The 19,733-nt window shown below is 44.6% G+C and overlaps 1 protein-coding gene across 3 annotated transcripts in view; it reads right to left on the minus strand.

Moving 5' to 3' along the window:
• GLIS1 (GLIS family zinc finger 1) overlaps positions 1-19,733 on the minus strand; it is a 297,466-nt gene that overhangs the window by 42,395 nt on the left and 235,338 nt on the right. For 2 of the 3 annotated variants that reach the window (XM_059727849.1, XM_014598643.3), the window contains exons 4-6: positions 14,934-15,095; positions 10,874-10,984; positions 7,050-7,182 (exon numbers count right to left, since the gene is read on the minus strand). In XM_059727849.1, the coding sequence (XP_059583832.1) occupies positions 7,050-7,182; positions 10,874-10,984; positions 14,934-15,095 (406 nt within the window). The remainder of the gene's footprint in view (positions 1-7,049; positions 7,183-10,873; positions 10,985-14,933; positions 15,096-19,733) is intronic. The other variant, XM_059727850.1, reaches the window with a different exon arrangement.

The following is a 19,733-nucleotide window of genomic DNA, read 5'->3' on the forward strand; positions in this document are numbered from 1 at the left end:
CTGTTTTTGGATTCCTTTACCCTGCTGCTGTTAATGGGACTTCTGCCTGAGCAAGGACTGCAAGAGCAAGCCCTTTGCTCCCCGGGCAAGTCCTGTCATTTTTTGGTGGCAAATTGTCAGGGAAGAATAAAAACATATAATGTGACACAGTGAAGCCACAGCTGCCTGCTTGTCTTCACTATGGCTAGGGACAGGCATGCAAAACCGCTGAGCCTGAACTGATTCAATCTTTGCAGGTTAGTCTAACCTGGCTAGGCTAAATCAGTTTTGTAACCAGACAGACATCCCAGAAATGCAGGCACATGCCTGCAGTGGCTCAGGCTAGAAGCCGGGGGGTGCTAAAGCAGCCCTCCCTTCCCTTGTACGGGGCTGAGCTGAGGGGGCCGTGGCTAGGCCCTGGCAAGACACTATGATTAGAGAGGGGTCCCTCCCCTCTCTTGATAACAGAGCGTCTGTCAGCTCTGTTATCAGCATTTAGCACCCCATCAAAAAACAAAGCCTAGCTCATTACAAGCTCTTCTTAAATAGCTTTTCCAAAGGAAAATGCATCCCAGCCTCTGGCTTTTTCACTATTCCTTCCATCCAGGAAGAGCACACACCAACTGCAGATGCTTCCTCAGCCTGACAAAGGGTTTTTTTAAACCAAAAGTTTGCTAAGAACATTTTTTTCCAACTATTTAGTTGGTTTAATAAAAGATACCAGATTTACCCAAACAACTTTGCCTGCCTTTTCCAAAGGAAGGAATGCAGGGGCATTACCATCTGAGCTGTTGATTACCTCCAAAAAGCGGATACTGTCCTATCCGCCTGACACAGCATTAGGTAACATACCACATGCTGGCTACAGTCTGTTGTGGGAGAGAGGAAGAAGGGATCTCCGCTTAAGCAGTGAGTGGTGAGAGGAGGGGAGGGGGGCACGGGGAAGCCAGCAGACCCTGCTGTGCCTGCAAGTCTCTGCTGGAGCTTCAGCCAGGGAGCAGAGGGGAGGGGACAGCTCTGCTGTGGAACAGAGAGCCCCACCCAGCCCAGAGAGCATGCTGGGATGCCGGGGGTGTCTGGTTTAGCTTAAACCAGCAAAGGGTCTGGGACAGACATTGCATAAACTGGTTTGACCCAAATCAGTTAAGTCTGATACTACATTCAACCAGGTTTGTCTCAAACCAGTTTCAGCTATTTTCAAGCTGGTTTATGTGCATTGAACATCTGTTCTGTTGCAGGTTTAAACCAGTTTCTGATCACTTAAACTGGTTTATGTGTAATGTCTGTCCCTAGCCTAAGGACATTTTACCCCATTTGGGGGACAGGGCCAGAGCCTCCATGTTGCTGACCATAGGCAACTGGTAGGGGGGGCAGGGCACATGCCCCCCACCCAACCCCCCAAAAGGGCCATCCCTGCCGGTGGCGGCAGCTTCTGTGGATGCTCGCCAGCCCCGTCCTCACCACTGGCTTCTGGGGGTGCCCCCCCAACACAGGAGACACCAGTCGCCCATGCTGCTGACCCACTAGATAGACTGCAAAGCAGGCTGTGGAGAGAAGAGGAACTAAATAGAGGGGAACTTTGCATCCCTTTGGCCCGAAAGATGAAGGCACCAGATACGGCAAGAACAGAAAGAAAGCTCTGGACTCTATTTAGGTGGAGCTAACAGCCAAGAACGTCTGAATACAAATGGTGCAGGAGAGAGCTGCTGCTATTCCAGCCAGGGTGGGATGATAAATTGCATCCTCCGGCCTTGGCAGAGTTTCCTACATTGACCCAGTTAATTGTACAGAAAAGGGAGGAAGCAGCATCTTTGGGACAGCACCCAACAAACTGTGGGCGAACACAGATACTAACCATGGCACTTAACAGCAATCACTCCTTAGGGACAACCGCTGATCACTTGTGGCCCAGGCCTGCTCCCACTGACATCCATGGAATTACTCTCTTCCTATGGCAGAATTAGACCCCAATTTGCAAAATGCCATGGTCTTGCCTAGGAAAATCTCGTGTTACGGAAACTTTTCTCTGACCTTGGGAAATCTCCAAAAAAAGATGAAGATTGTGTCTTTGTTCAATATTTCTCAAATGTCTTTTTCTTTCCAGTCCTCCCCACCATCATGCCTTCTTCTGCCAATGCAAAACATTCCCCTCTGTGCAGAGTATCATGTGAAAACCTTACAAATGACTTAAGCCTGCTTTTGCGATCCAGCATTTGGGACTGTGCACCTCAGGCTTCTTAACACATTAAGTACTTTGGTTTATAAATACATGTCATCAATCAAAATTTTAAATGGTTTAACCTTTCACCTTAACATCTGTTACCAAAACAGTGCTCTGAGCATCTGTGATTAGGGCCTTTTTAGAACCTGGGCCAAGTAAGAGCAAAGAACAATTATAAAAATGCAAGCCCAGAGGAAAACAGAAAGAAAACTTGAATGGAGACAGAAGCAGCATGTAAAACTCCCTTCGCTTGCAAAGTTGCTCAGTCTGCGGGTACAGTGTTCTGTGGTATCACTGAGGCCCAGACTCTGTAACAGCGAAGCAATATTGCAATAGAGGAGGAAAATTAAGGAGTAAGCTCTTTGCATCTCTGGACCGTGGGTTCCTCTTCATACCACACAGCATTCCTTTTCCCTTCCTATCTTCCACGGGCCCAAGCACAAACCTTGCTTTGAAGCTGGACGCAAGGGATGGGAACTTTTTTTAAGCATTTCATTTCTGTGTTGCTGGCTTTCAACCCTGACATATTTAAAAAATGCTGCAGCTTTAACTTGGAGGAAAAAGAAAAGTCCACAGTAATCCAAGTAATCCCAATGGCACAGTGCTCAGCACATTAATATCGTGGTTTCTTTGAAAAAAATAAAAGAACATTTTCAAGTGGAATCAAAAAGGACATTATACAGTGTATTTGTCCATACAGGGCACACGATAGCATGTTGTAGCCTGATTCGTCCTGAAATATTACACTTATTTAGTTGACAGTAAGCATGTCATCGCTGCACACACAATGTGACAGTGTGGCTGTCCTCTTCCTTGGATCCCGTGAAGTTCAGCATTACATTGTGAAAGCTCTAGATGATGAAGGAAAGAGATTTTTGCCTCTGGAATGGCAAACCAGGATTACATGAGGTCACATGTAATTCATTGTGAAAGTCTCTCTCAATCCTGGATGTATGTCCTGTGGGTCTTGCCTATGGGGGCCGTGTGATGGGGGTCTCACATGGAGCAACCCAATGGAAACACAGGAAGAGATGTACTAACACTCAATTTTGACAGCACCCTAGAGCCAAAAGAGATGTCCTAGGTCAGGAAATCATACCGGAGACAAACTGGCACTGCTGTCAACCCTGGTGCGCTCATGAAACAGTAATTTTACTTCTACGGCTATGACTCAGACCCCTGCACCAGGCCAGAGTTTCTAAAAAAGCTGAACTCCCACTCAGCACCAAAATACCTTAGTCTGGCACCACGAGGGATAAAGCCAGCCAGCTACCTCCTGGCGGATCAGGCACCAGGGCTGACTTGAAGCCCAGTACATCAGGGAGAGAATTATGAGGCCTCCGCAGCCTGGAGAAACAGGACCCTTGAAGTCTATGCTCTTTCTTCTGTAATGATGCACAGGGCAGTTGTGCCTGCCTGTGGGACTGCGGGGCTCAGACTTCTGACTCAAATGCTGGACATCTCTTTATTGGTTTTTTGTGAACTAACAACTTGCTTCCTGTCCTCTAACAGGGTTTTGTGTTGCTGAAAGCCATTTAACGACTTAGGCTGCTCTTGGGATAACTCACTGCAGCCCATCCTGAAGAGGTGTCATGCCCCGTCAGCATCCGAGCAGATGCAGGTGCATGACGGGCACGGGGAGGCATGATTGGGCCTCGCTGGATTCTCAGCAGACATGGCAGTCAATCCCAGGGGTGCTGGGTGGGGGGTCCCTAGCAAGTTTGAAGGGCCCAGGAGAGAGCTTTTTAAAATTAAATGTGGGATTCTTCACCATCCATGCAGTCATTTCATCTCCTTACAAGTCTTAGTGAAGGTGTGCACTCATCCTGTGAGCGTCTTAATGGCATCATCAGAAAGAAGGATCACTTTCATTTCCCATCAAATCCTACATTATTCGACTTCCTGAAAGTAACTATTTAAAATACCTATTTTTAGTCTATCTAAGTAGTCAACTGAAACACATTTTTAAATTTGGACTGGAATAAAGTGAATCCTTATAAATTCAGTACTTTTCAGCATTGTTCTAATAAAACCGAGTATGTTTTAGGGCTGTGGGAAGCGTCAGTCCCCGATTTGATTCTGTGGAAATTCGGGCCGATTCGGTGGTTGAACCTCCAAATCCAAATTGAATCAGGAGACTGACTCTTTAATCACCCTGAATCAAATCAGAACCCTCCGAATCAATTCGGAGAGATTTGGAAAGATTCAGCAGTTCAAACATAGAGACAGCTTTAAATGTTTTTTCTATATACCTCCAGGTAGCAGGCAGCTCATGAACGCTGTAATGCTGGGGTGCTTGGAGTGTCCCACAGGAGTGCAGGGGGCTCCCCAGCACGCTCAGCAGTAGACCCAGAAGCACTTCCGGTCCGCTTCTGGGCCCACCGGGGAGCATGCAGGGGACCCCCTGTGCCCCCTGGCTCGGCAACTGGTGTCTCCTAGGTCTGGGGGGGCAACTGGGGTCCCTCCGCGGCTGACAGCCAAGCCAGTGGTAGATGGGGGGCCCCCAGCACACTCCCCAGTGGACCTGGAAGTGGACCGGAAGTACTTCTAGTCCACTTCTGGGTTCGCCGCTGAGCACGCAGGGCCACCCCCCCACACACTCCTGTGGGACGCTCCATCCAGCATCGTAGCATTCACAAGCCGCGCCTGGTATCTCAAGGTATGTAGAAAAAAAATTTTAAGCTGTGTTTATGGCCAAATCACTGATTCTCTGAATCAGCATCGAATCTTCAGATTTGGATTTGGCTGAATCAAATCGGGGATAGTGATCCGAATCAACGAATCGGATCACTGTCCCCAATTCAGGCTGAATCTGAATCGAATACGGCCCATTTCACGCACCCCTGGCATGTTTAAGAAAAGTCATGAGGACTGTTCTTGCTGTTCAATGAACTTTGCACGAAGAATTTCTGTGGTCTAAGCCCCGTTTGTCCTGGACTCCCTTGTGCCTTAACAAAGCAATTTAGGGCCTCAATAAAACAAAACCAATTTAAGAACTGATCTACTACCACAGTGGCAAACTTATTTTATAGATGCTGGTTTAATTTGCATTTGAAATTATTAAAATTGCACTAAAATCACTTAGATGAATATAATAAATCAGTCTAGGCCTCATTTCAAGTGATTTCGACCCATCTCTGTTAAAACAGCTCACCACCATAACTAGATTGACCTGAACCCCAGTGCAAGTTTGGTAATTTAGATCAAGATTAGCTTCTCAAATGCTATAGCCTAGGGTCAGGGCATTCTCCTGGGAAGTGGAAGTGGTGGGTTTAAATCCTTTCTGGTAGAGAGGGGTGTCTAGATCCCAGGTCTCCCATCTCCCTGGGTGAGACTATGATACAAAAGATGGAGAGGGGGTACCAGTACCATCATGTCACTTAGGTGCTACTCTCATAAGATGTTCAATGTTCTGGGTCCTGGGATGATCGTGCCTCATATGCTGCACTGACTCAGACACCTACGCTCCAGAGGGTACAGGGGTTCAGATATACTCCTGGCACTTACTGTTTTGTATTGGCTTGCTCTAGACAGCTTTCTGCTCAGCTTAAGGGCTCTCGGACTCATGTTTCAGGGATGCTTCCATTGACTGCATTGGGGGCCTAGATGCCTCACTCTTTTTCTTTGAATCTGCACACCTAATTGTTGGGTGCTGTGATGCCTAAGTTGAAGGTGCCTAAGTAACCAATATGGATTTTGCCCACGGTGTAAATAAAACAAGAGCAGATGCATCAGTTCCATGGATAATGCATTAGATTCATCGTAGTTCTGATGGTCAGACTTCATACTGACAGTCAGACTTCATACTGACACAAGGGTCCACTGAACTTCACTGAAGATCGGAGCCCAGTAGCCATGGCCCAACTCCAAGGGTGGGAAGAGGGGGATAGAAAAGCTCAGGCTCATCTCAGTTCAGGTCATTTTAAAAAAAAAAGAGTAGGGCCCAAATCCTCAAATGGTATTTAGGGACCTGACATCCATAAAAACCAAAGGGGAAGATCTGGGCCTCCGTTTCTAGTCCTTTTCCCCATGAAGGTATTCTGAAAGATTTCCCTGCAGCTAGAGAACAGTCTGTGCATTGTGGCTGTCAGTCTCCTGGCACTGCCTGGTGCTTGCACTGACTCCTCCACAGGAAAAAGCAAATGGGAAAGAGCTCTCTGCACCCATACGCGTCTGGGAACTCACCAATGCAATGCCCTCTGTGTTAACAGGAGAGAGGGGCTTGCAACAGAAGAGACTCCTACACTTCAGATAACACACACATGCCACACCAAAGTCCATGGGAGTTTGCAGAAGGGTTCCTACTTTTGTCCAACCATTACAAAAATAAAGGAAATTAAACAAAATGTTATTAAAGCAAGGCGTCTTCCATATAAAAGTCAGGTTGCAGCTGTAGGTCTAGTCATTTCTATTCAGGTAACACCTGATTATCATAGACCTTAATATTCTGCAAGCTCATTTGCTCCCTTGCAGTCCCCAGTGAAATGAAGTACTGTTTTGGAGTGGAACAGTGGCCCTGGCTCTGAATATGTTTCCCTTTGTTAAACTCCTGCGGTGTTATTACGGAGCTGCTGTATTCGTGTAGTGCAAAGACCAACTCAAACTTCAAAGCAAAAAGAACAAGGATAGCCTAATTGTCAAACCTGTTGAATACCAACAACTTCATCAGATGTTAATGGGAGCTGCGTATTTGAAAACTCAGACTTAACTTTTGGCACACAAAATGATGTCCTCCTATTTTTCAGCCTAGTGGCTTGATTTTCCACAATGAAAAACTAGGCCTAAGACCTTTAATAAATCTGAATTTATATGACACAGATGGCATTGTATTTATTAGAAATATTCTTACCTGCTATTAAGTCATGGTGACCTACAGATCGCCCACATTTCCCATCCAAAATGTGTTGTGAAGATGTGTGGAGTTGCTGCATAGCTAAGCATTCACTTAGTACATCTTGTTCGATATCAGTACATGAATGTAGCTATAAGTGGAGGATAAAACAAAGAGATTTTATTTCAAAGTAAACCAAAGCGTAGCTAATTGAATGCACATGGCTGTTTGCTTATTGCTTATGTATAGGAGGAAGGAACAAAACGGCATTCTTAGGAACTTAGTGTAATTGAGGATATACCTACTACTTAGCATTTCTAATTAGAGATCATTTGGGTTTTCTTAAGCACACAAGTTAAGTGTGCTAATCTTAAATCAACAGCATTTTGGTTGAGAAACATAATGTACCCTGTGTTTCTTCAAATTTTATGGAGCAATTTATCTGCATATTTCTAGGCTCTCTGTAGCTCCTTGGGTTCTCTGGAGAAAGGATTGCATCATTTTTTTTTCGTAACGGCGACACTTGGAAAGACATTTGATAGGGAAAGAAAAGTGTTTGCGCTTATCAGATTAGAGCTGGCGGAAGGCTGCGCTGTCAGTAACGAGTCAGAGGTATCACTGACGTGTCAGCTGTTTTCCATGTAAATTAATCCTTTGGCAAAAGTGTCTGAAGCATGCTCTTGAAAACCACAATGTCGATCATATTAAAAGCAGCAGGAGAGGAGAATTAAGAAAGAAAAGCATTTCTAATTCTCTTTCAAACATGCTGATGTTGCCAAACTTTTGTCATAATAGACGTTCACGTTACACAAGCAGCCATCACGTCCTATGGCCATTAATAAATAGTTATTGTTTTGAAGTTTACAGTTTTGCATGCTGCTCTCTCCTGGGTTTAGTTATTTTAAATGAAAGGTCCAAGTGAGCCTATTTTGAGTCCTGTTATAGAGGCATTTGTTTGTTCAAGATACGTATCTAACACTGTGAATCACAATCTGCAGCTGAAGCCAATAAAACTTTAACTACTACTAAATTAACTTCTAGCATCTTTATATGTTGTTCACCTAAAACAGTCGAGGAAGATCTAACATTGCCATTGCAGTGTTTCTCGAAGGTATGGCCTAGCTATTCCAGGCTCCTTTGATGTCAATCTTGGCTCAGAGCACGTCTTTATATCAAAGATGTTGCTTTTTGGTAGCATGTGCGCAGACCAGCCTGTTCATTTTTCTGTCTTGGCTAAATCTGTTCCAGTTAGGACATGGCAAACGCTGATAAGAGCAGACAGCTCTGCTTTGCTGAGTCATAAATGGAAATAATGAAACAAGGATCAACACCCCCTCCCCTCCTTTTTTGACGTGTCCCCTGCATTTGAGACTGGAGACGCAGTTTCCGTTATACTGAACTACACTTGCAGTTGCACAGATTTATTTCCTACCATATTTTTAGGTAATATGCTTATTTTGATGATTCTTACTTTGATTCCTTTTTATAGCACCTACAATTTAAACCTGCCACTATTGCAAGAGGTGGGTTTAAAAAAAAAAATCTGAATAGCTCTGAGATCTACATGAATATAATTCCTAACGCTACAGATGCTTAGATGTGTGCTCTGAATGCTAAGGACTTCTCCCATGTTTAAAGTGAAGCATGTCCATGAGTCTCTGTAGGGTTGGAGCCAATACAACTGAATCATCAAAACACTCTAATAGTGAAATCATCTTCCCGATGGGAAGCAGGTCCAAAGAGGAGACAGGAAATGCTTCATGTGGAGCTAACAGATCCCATGTGATCTGGCTGCCAGCATAAACTGGCAAAGATAACTACATCTCTGTTCAAGGTCCTGACATCAGGGTGAGTCAGCACAAGAACTCTACCTCTATTCCTGATGCCCTGTTACAGGCCCTGCAAAAGCACACCAAGAAACTGGGAGCAAAACAACAGAACTACAGGGAAGAGGAAAGGCTCTTGGGCCCAATCTATGCTGCTCGGTTTCAGGGTGAGACGGGTTGCAGCAAGAGTGTTTGCACATGACAGTACAGACAGTACACTGCAAACACCCAGGAATACACTGCTGGTGATGGCACTGGAAGCAGTCCTCCTCCTGCCGGTCCTTTCCTTCCGCTATCACCCCACACGCTACAACCCCTGAAACTGCAGCCCTCGTGCAGGGAGCTCTGGGTGACCTCACATGCAGAGGGATGTTACTTCATGTCCCGTCAGCAGAACGTGCTTGCTATTGCACTGTCCTCCCACCATTCGTACCTGGTACAGAGGAAGGGGGCAGGTCATTGAAGTCTCAGTCCTTAGAAGGCAAACTTCCTTCCTGAATTCAGGTCAGGACACTTGATCAACACAGCCCAGAGCGAGGCATCCCTGATGTTGCCTGCTTATCATCACCTGCTGTCCTGACTGCCTCACCTTCTTCCTCCCTGATCTTCCTGACTCCCCCCTTCCTTCTCCTGGTCCATTTAAAATTCCCCAGCTGAGATAACTTTTACTCCGAGATGGCTTTTTCTCTCCTTGAGCGTCTTCAAAGGTTCCTGTGCCTCACTGCTTCTGGTCCTTTCCTTTGAGGCTCTTCACAGTGACCCAGTCCCTGCTTGTACTCACTCCTGTATCTAGGCATGCTGTCGCCTCCCCTCTGCTCTACCCTGTCCTTAACGCTCTCCTTGCTATCACGTTGATGATCTCTTGCCATTAGGTAGGCAACTGGCATGCTGTGGCTGCTCCCCCCTGTCGCAATCCCACCTGCCTCGCTGTTACCATTGCGTTCCCTTCCATCCTCCCGGCCGTAGCACTCACTTGTTCTTTCCTGTCCCCTGCAAGGGCTTCAGGGATATGATCATGTTTTTATTAACTCTGTATGTGGACAAACTCCTGGCACAACCAGGCTATGATTTCTGCCTGTGCCCATAACACCAACAACAATGAATTTGGGATTGAGCTTGTAAGAATCCTGTTTTGGGCACTTGTCTGGCTGTAAGACTAATGAATGCATAATACATGTGAATACAGTCTGGGTTTCAAGTGACTTATAAGCGCATTTAAAATACAGATGTGAGTGAAGGCTTTTTTTTCTCTGACTTATTAAAAATGTTATATCTTTCTTGACATTTGGGGTGTTTACATATGTGCTCTGGGAGTGGGGCGTGGGGGCACTTTAATTAGGAGTCGCTCCGGGAGCCGCTCTAATTAAAGCACCTGGAACGTCTCATGTATCAGTGTCCCTGCAATTCAAAATGGCAGCAGAGGTGCTTTATCTAAAGCTTATTGAAGGAGCTTTAGATAAAGTGCCCCCACTGCCATTTTTTCAGTGCAGGGACGCTGATACCGAGATGCTGGAGGCTGCTGGAGCGCGGTAATTACCGCACTCCAGCAAACTCGATTAATCGAGTCTGCTCCGACGCCCCGTAACTACAGCGCGTCGGAGCAGCCTTGCTGCTCACGTATAGGTGCCCCTGTATTTTAAATGAACTGCTGATCAAGCGATCCATTTGATTTCAGAAGATTTGGGTGGGAGGGAGAACCAAATCTGAACCCTTATGTTTGAAAGACGATCAGTATGGAATTTGATAGATGAGGCTAAATTAAAAGTGCAGAAGAAGTCAATCTACAGTGGGAGGAAAAATGGCATCCAAATCCACTGCAAAAATATGAGAGACTGATTAATACCAGTGCTTAACAGGAAAATTAACTCTAGTTTGATGTTTTTTCAGCAATACTGCAGCAAAATCCTCATTTGAAGTTCCCCCCCATAACTCACGGGCCCATTAAAAGCAAACATATTGACAAAATGTTGGGAAGTGGGCGTTTGATCATGCCACATATTTGATTGATGGCCTTACCTTCTTACGCACCTGTTGTTCTTTGGCAGAGTGAGCTTTCACATGTTTGCGCAGGGAACTTGGATCCGTGTAGCGTTTGGAGCACCCAGGAATCTGACAGGCATATGGTTTCTGTAAACACGTGGAAGAGAGAAACCTTTCAGCTTTCTAAGCGCCCGCTTTATAATATGAAGTCTGTGTTGAACAGTTAGTGTACAAAACATCGAGGGACTGTAACTGATGTGAAAGCGTATTGTAAAACGCAAGCTGTTTGCTCGGCTTGCGACTTCTAGCTTTGCAAATACTGCTATGTACAAGCAAGCCAGCGTGCCACCATGGCTGGGGTTCTGGACTCAGTTCAACCGCTGAGAGCGGGCCACGCGAACTCCTACTGGACTGGGGCCAATCAGAGATAAGGAGCAACTGGTCGGGTTTTGAGAACGTCAAGATATTTCTAATTATGAACAAGTCTAAAACATGATACTTTATCCATGTTATCAACCTTGCATGCATCCATTCACTGTGGGACTAGTGCTCTAAAGATCTGTTGTATAACTAAAGGAGGCCTGGCTCCTGGCTATGACTTCCCATGGGTTTTTCACTGCCAATGCCATGTATATTGTGATGCATAACTCAAGGCAGAATATACCATGAACACTGAGGTTCCTTCATGCATTGCTCATGTTTCAAACACCCCCACAAAGACTTTATTTACACACAAGTCATACTCCCACAAACAGCTGGCATCAGCTCACGAATAGCATAGAAAATCAGTGTGTGCAGAAGAAAGCACCATAGCTGACCTGGCCAGGGAAAGGCTTTTGTAACTATGACTATCTCCCAGATGCCACCTCTTCTACCAGATACAACATGGAGATCTTCTACTGGGGAGATCAGCCTATTTTAGAGGGCCTGTCCCAACAGGTCTCTTAGACGTAATAGAAAAGGATATTCTCTCTGCCCTATCAATGGCAAGAACGGCCCAGTCTAGCTCGGTAGGCAAGCTGATTCCTGTTTTACATTCGGCGTTAAAGCTAGAGTGATTTAGCTCACTTATTAACTCACAGTTGGGTTGTGACAGCTTATACTAATGTAGACCCACTGTGTCTGTCCACACCCCGAGTCACATCTTCAGTCTTTGTAAAAAGAAACCAGCAAGGGTAAAGTCGCCTGTGGTGCAAAGAGTAGATGCAAGGCCATCTGCACTATTCAAGCCTCATGAAAAGGCTGGATGTTGTGAAGGGTAGTGAGCTGGTAGCAGAGCAGAAACGCAAACCTGCCATTGAAAGAAGGGGCTGTGCTCCCAGAGGGGTGCTGGAGGCAGGATTCGGCGGTCCCGCCCCGCAGCAGAAAAGGCCGAGACTCCCATCAGCCCTATATCTAGAGCTGCCGAACTGTGCTTCATCTGGGGCTTACATACAGCCCTGTGCTTGATTTGAACAAGCTCCAGCTTGGTGCAAGCAAAATGAATTCCACTGGCACCGGAGGAGCAAGGATACTCTCTCCTGTCTCCAGCACAGGTAACTCCCCTAGCTTTGCTTTTGCCATGGAGATAAATAACCCTTACAACGTGACCTGGTCCTTTCAGCTATTTCATCAAATCGGCCCACTTGGCAGCTCGCTGACACTGTTTACAGATTCCCTTTTAGGAGAAGGTAAATGATGGATTGTCCTATATTCAGCGTCTTAAAATCAATCCCAAATGTACTCAGTAACAAATAAGCAGTCCATATAAACCCCTTTTTCTTTGTAGGTGCCTCCAGAGGATAAGTAGCCCTGTTCCATCTACCAGCAGGAAATTTCCAAAGGAATAATAGACCCATTCACCAGCTCCAGGCTAACACAGAACCTACCCAGAAACGTTCGCAGGAAAATAGTTTTATTGAGAGCGTCTGGGACACAGAGAGAACCGACACCTGAGGAAAGACTATGGAAACCTTGAACAAAATCCTTCATAAAACAACTGGCAGAGGAGCTGCCTAATCATGGGAACACATTATTAATGATGGGGAAGCGAGATCAGAAAGCTGCCTATCCTTAAAAGGTTTAGCCTATTTGCTTTGACGTTTACACTCTCCTCTCAGCTAATATTACATGCAGTCTTGACAGTAACACCATCATGCAGCCCTCTATTACATTTTTCACATTCTCACTCTTAAACAGACAACACGCGAAGCCAAAACTACAGCTCCTTAAGCTAACAGGCAAATGAATCCGTGTCCCCACTCAATGACCAACTGTAGCGACCGCTTTAATGCATCCACATCAGGGAAGACACAGTGACATTGTTCAGCGCTTTGGAAAGTTAGTCAAAAATGATTACTGTACCTTTTTGCTGATTTATGAGCATTTCAGATATTAAAGAAACAGAAAAGGAGAAGAAAAGAGAATAGAAAGTTAAGAGAGTTCTTTGCAATAGCATACAGATCAGCAGACACAAGAACTTTGCTATTCAGCGGACTATCGTTTTACAAACGTGCTGCTACGAAAGGACATTGCACTTGCGAGTTGTGTGTGTGTGTGTGTATGTGTGTCTTTTGAAACTGAATATACGGTACTGGATGCACATTTGTAAAGTTTGACGACCTCAAGCCAGTACACACACACACGTGTGCGTGCGTGTGTGCGAACTGACCGGAGGTTGCCAAACTTTACAAATGTGCATCCAGTACCGTATATTCAGTTTCAAAAGAGACACATTTTAGAACTAATTACAAATTCAAATATCTCAGGGTGACTTTCAAATAAATAAAACATTGTTATTGTAAGTGTGCTTGGGTTTGGAAAATGTGACTGCCCCGCTTCTCTTACTTGTTTGTTTTTGCAAGGCATAATGTACACTACGCATTCCTCACTGCTGCATTGGCTGAAACGTGTAGCTGCTCAAAAAGTAAATATCAATTAAACTCCAAAGTTCTGCCCCATAAACACTTGGGTGAACGTTAAACTGTATATTCGTCTCTTTGAAAAAGACAAAGGAGCAACTCGTAGCGTTATTCTTTCTAAGCTCTGGGCTGGGGACTGAATTGGTCCATGAGGTTGTCGGTTTGCTTCCCTTTGTCATAAAATGGGTGATTTAACCATAGCAGAGGTTAAGACATCCTTGGCATGAATTAAATATTTTAGAATGGGTTTTTTTTTTGAAAGAAGGAACCATGAAGAAAGGATGATACATCAGAAATTCAGACATCCTCTGAAGTGGAGCCAGATAACATGGCCTTTCTGGGTTTATCAAGGACAGAGGCACAGTTTGTGTCTCTTCCCACGCACTAAACCATTCCAGATAGGCAAAAATCAGCTTCTAGGAACCACACCACAGATCTCAACTCTGATATTTGGCTCTCCTGCCATACGCTCCAAGGGCTGGATCCCAAGCCTGTAGCTGTAAGAAAGTTCAAAGACTTTCTGTAGCATCACTGGACTTTGGATGAGGCCCTTATTCTGTGCAAATAATTGGGAGAGCAGTCTCAGAAGCGAGGCCTGCCAGGTGAATAAAAGAGGAGAGAACTTAATTTTCATGCTGAGTGCAGATGCTTCATAGCACTGCTTAGGTATCTCACAGTTACAGTTGACACACTCTTACCATGTTTTGGTTACAAAAGAGTGTCCATATCCATGTTAAATTTATTGTCCATTTGAGGCATTTGTCATACCCCTCTGGTCATCTAGACCAAACTTTATCAAGGTGAGATTTGATAAGAAGCAAAAAGCCAATCAAATTTATTGTGGTGACAATTATTCAAGCCTTGACTTTGCTATCCTAGTTCACAACGAGGAGTACCTTTCTCCACAGGGATTTCCTCTTCTTAAGCAGCACCGACAGGAGCATTTGCAGAGGGAGATACTCCATGGTAGGAGGAAAGGCAGCAAAATCAAGCTGTTGGTGAAAGCAAATCTCCTCCTTGGTTTCCAAATATGCATGCCACTAAAAAATCAAAGCACCCCTTACTTTACTTCTCCTAGCTAAGACTGCGACATCTTCATTAAATGGGAGATGTCATGTACTGGTTTCAATACAGAACTTGTACAAACACTTTGAAACCACAATGCAAGCCACAGGATGAGATAACAGAATGCTTACAGTGTCCAGGTGTGTTCGCTGGTGCTTTGCTCGATCGCTGGAGTTACTGAAAGCTTTCTGGCAGCCAGGATGCTGACACAGGTAGGGTTTCTCCCCAGTATGACTCCGTAGGTGAATCTTAAGGTTTTCAAGCCTAGAAAATGCCTTGTTGCACCCTTCAAACTGCAATAAAACAATAAAATAATGCTGTAAAGCATTCATAAATAGATCACATGCAGCTACAAGTAGAGTGTAAAATCTATGCTGGACATGCTGTAAATCAACCACAATTCAAACATCTGCTAAAGTTTACAGGTGGAAACAGCATTTTGTACAGTTAATTTGGTCTATCACTAGAGGCATATTGGAGTCTAGATAATAAAATATTTAGTTATAAATATCGCACACGTGAAGAACCCTAAAGACACGGTTTCAATTAGGAACTTTGAAGAAAGAAAAACTATTAAATTTCTGAACTGTTTCCTTCAATAGTACTGATAGCATGAATGGGCAGAAGAACCTCTGTGGCCTATAACAACTGGCTGTCACAGACAGGCAAAGTACAGACAGTCAAAAAGCCTGAGGCTGAATCGATTCAGTCTTTACAGGTTAGTCTAAACTGCAGAGATTGAACTGAGAAACAAATAGCCATACATTTACTTTTGAATCAGGAAGTGCAGCCACATGCCTGCAGTGGCTCAGGCCAGAAGCTGGGGGTTGCTACAGCACACCTCTCTGGCATGTAACCAGCATAGACTCTGCATTCACTTCCTCTTCCTGCTGCCCCTGAGGTCTCTGGGATTTGCAGTCCAGAATCACAGAAGCAGGACTCTGCAGGTTTGCTCATCACTTCCTCTTCCTGCTTCCAGGTGCCTCTGGGATTTGCAGTCCACAGTCACAGCCAGCAGTAAGTTTCAGTAAATTTAGCAAGGCGGGACAGCTGTGTACTCTGGGGAAGGTAGATTTAACCCCCCTTCCTGGCTCCAGACTGCAGCTGGGGTTTGCCTGTGGGGGGTAGTCCCTGCCTATCCCCACAACCCTTCTCTTCAGGAACAGACAGCCCAGCCCAGCCCAGGGCTGCAAAGCATGCTGGGGGACTATGATTTAACTTGAACCAGGAAGGGGTCTGGGACAGAAGTTTCATAAACTAGTATGACCCAAATCAGTTAGGTTTGATACTACATTCAACCAGGGTTATCTTAAACCAGTTTCAGGCATTTTGAAACTGGTTTCTGTGCACTGAACTTCTGTTCTGTTACAGGTTTAAATCAGTTTCTGATGGCTTAAACTGGTTTGTGTGTAACTTCTGTCCCTAGCCACAGAGAAAAGAAGGAATCAAAGCGTAATGTAGACGTTTCAGAGACGTATCCCAGCTCAGTGCATAGTTTGAAATAGGCAGTTAGAAGACAGCTTGATTCACTTCAGTATCAATACAAATTAACTCCCGTTCTGCAATTTTCCTCCAGTATCTGGTACCCCAAGTATTCTGCTCTATTCCCAATATTTCTACAGACATTTCCTAAGCAGTTCTGGCTTTCACCATGGTGGTTTCATTGAGCAAAAGTATACAGTCATTTACAGGGCTGCATAGCATTTATAACAAATGATGGAGGTCATAAGCCACCCCAGATGTGGACAATCAGTATTAGGAGCTGGAGCTAGACATTTCTGATGTAAAACTGAAACCGCTCATGAATATGCATATATCAGCCTTGGAAAAATGATCATGAAAGTTATCATTCCAAACATTAATTTCATCTGGTGAATAAAAATATACAGTATCCATAAATAAACAGACAAACAGACCTACAACAGATTTTATAGGCACACAGTAGGGATTAATATTAAACTGACTTCTATTAGCAAAAAATTTGGAGAGAGAAAAATAGTGTGACTGTAGAATAGGGGAAGAGCTTAACTAAGGGTTTTTTCTTACATGGTACTGAATGGCTTCTAGGAAGTTGCTGGAGACACTCAATTCCAATACAGAGACAATGCCCACAGATTTGGTTGAAAGCACTTAGGAAGTGATCTACAGCTCACTAGATTCATGGAAAGGGCGCTGGTTGATCCCTTTCAGAAAAAGACCCTGTACCTGCCAGGGATGCTACCAAACTTTTTTTTCCTTTTCTGTCTCAGTCCATAGACCAGGATGTGGACCAATGACTTGATGTTGCAGAAAAGTAGGTTGAGGATGGACATCAAGAAAATTTTCTGCACTGATAGAACGGGGAGGTGGAGGAACAGACTGCTTAGGGAAGTTGTGGAAGCTCCATCATTGGAGGCATTTAAGAAGAGACTGGACAAACCTTGGTCATGGATGATCTAGGAGTAACTATGCCTATGCTATGCTATGGGTATTTCCCATGCTTCTGGGTTTTGCTGGTTGCCACATGGTGCCAATAATTTTTTCCCCCCTCCTGCTGCTACATGTGTCAGGGTTTATTGCTTTGGGGGAGGTTTTTAACCTTTCTCCGAAGTACTGGGTGTGGGGGGCGGTAATTAGATTGGGGTGTGCCAGTACTCCTGCTGGGACTTAAACCCAGAGGTTCCTGGCTAAAGGGTCCTGATCCTCCGTTCAGGGTCAGACTGATTGCCATATTTGCGGGCAGGAAGGAATTTTACCCGTATTTGAACAATCCTTGTAGCAGCAGGACATTGGCCACCATGGTCCCCCTACTTTGCCTGAGGCAGGTTATGTCTTGTGGTTGTGTCAGGTTGACTGTGTAGCTTTACTAATAGGTTGGACAATGGATTTGTACGGTTTAGACAGGGATGATCCTGCCTCAGGCAGGAGGTGGGACTAGATGCCCTTTGGAGGTACCTTCCAGCCTTACTTTTCTATGATTTAGTTCACATTAAGCTATAGGACTCCAAGGTCAACTTCTAAAATGTATGTTACTAACAAGAACCGGTACAGTTGTGATTTTAAATATATACTTTTTTTTTTCTCTTGAAACATCAACTCATCTCTCGGCACTGAGTTACAGATGGTTTAGCGTACAAGAAACATACAGTCTCACCAAGGATTAAACATCGGCATCACAGCCTATGTTCTGGTACCGTTCCAGCTGTACTACAAGACTAAGTGCTTAGAATGGTTTCATTTATCAGCTTTGTACATGGGCGCTAATCTGCAGTTTGAGGTATGTGATGACAGATTTTTTTTCTGGTATCCGATACCTATCAAGAAGGGTTGAGCTAACCAGTTGGCCTTATTTAATTTCCTTGTTGGTCATCTGCTTGTTTCTTGCCAAAAAATAATTGGCAGGGCTGAATAAAAATCAGTATGTTTCAAACCTAATATGAATCAGTTTGTCACAAAGTAAAAAAAAAATAAATGTCAGGGCCGATGACGCAGATGGTCTCCCAAGCCATGTTGTTACACCAAAGGCACCTCTCAGAAAATGCCACTTCTTAGCTTTGACTAATTTTTGACTGAAAAAATAATAGAGCAATGCAAATAACTCAAAAAGACTACAACAGGGCAGAATGTTTTTGACACTATGTATTCCTGTTTGAAATTATCTTGTGAATTATGTGTAGGTGTTTGGACACTTAACCCCGTGTCACCCTTGACATGATCTCACGGCACCCCGGTTGAGAATCGCTGTGTTCTGACCAACCAAATGTATCCTTGTTGCCATGCGTTCTTGCTACTTCCCCCCTTGCTCTCTTAGACCTGTATAATCAGACTTCTGAAATAATCCTTCTGTTTGTTTTATTACAAGACAAGACTGCAGCTGTTTTTTTAAAAGCCTGTTCCGTTTCGTATTTCCAGATGTTTTGCCTGGTCCCTATTTTACACATCAACCCCCCCCCCCCCCCCAAAAAAAAAAAACCCTCCCAGAAGAGAACTCCCCTTTTTGTAGTAAATAAAACCATAAATGCTAAGGGTCTGATCTGTCATGGCCAGGTTTCTGGGACAGATTCTCAGGGGGTGTCACTTCATCTATGTGCATAAACTTGAATAGAGCTGATTTACCCCCAGCTCAAGAACTGGCCTCATGCTCCTTTGAACTATGAGTGGTATCTCCACGACTTTCTATGGGACTGCCATGCATATGTTAGATTTTGGATCAGACTGGGATCACATTGTAACCTTACTTTCAACTATTATGCACTCTGCATTTACTGCAGGGGGAGGCAACCTGTGGCACACATGCCACAAGTGCCTGGGCAGCGTGTGTGTGGCACGTGGTAGATTGGGGACGAAGCAGGCAGCACAAAGTGGCCAACAGGGAAGGGAACAGAAAGCAGAGCGGCAGATCAAGCAGAGCAAGAGGACTAGAGTAGCAGTCATGGAGAGTGTGGGGCTAATTTGTGGCATGCCTGCCAAAAAAACTGTTCCTACTAGTTTACTGTGTACCTTTCCACCTAGCAGCTACCTGAACTATCAATCCGAGGATGATCCTGTGATGTGCTCATAAAAGTTAAAGACGCTCACCATCACCCAGAATCAGGCCCTTCAAATATGTCTCCCCACATAATTTCAACTGAACGCATGTTCTAATGCACCTAGTTGGACAAACCCCACATAAATAATTATGCATTGCTCCCCTGTTCTTTGCTGAGAATGGCAGAAAATCTCCCACTCAGATTTTATTTTCAATGCAAAATAGAACTGTTAAACGAAAAGATTAGATTTTTCTCCTCAAGAAAAGCATTGGCTCTTGGAAGGAAATATTTGCTTCCCTTCAAAAAACCGAACACACAATACTTTAGTCTGAAAAATGAGACATCTTGGTGTAGAGATGCTGGCCCGGGAGGACTTTGATGCTAGGGAAACAGTCACCGCACAGCCTTCCTGGTGAGTGGTGG

Source organism: Alligator mississippiensis, chromosome 5, assembly GCF_030867095.1.
Source record: "Alligator mississippiensis isolate rAllMis1 chromosome 5, rAllMis1, whole genome shotgun sequence".
NCBI classification, from domain to species: domain Eukaryota; kingdom Metazoa; phylum Chordata; order Crocodylia; family Alligatoridae; genus Alligator; species Alligator mississippiensis.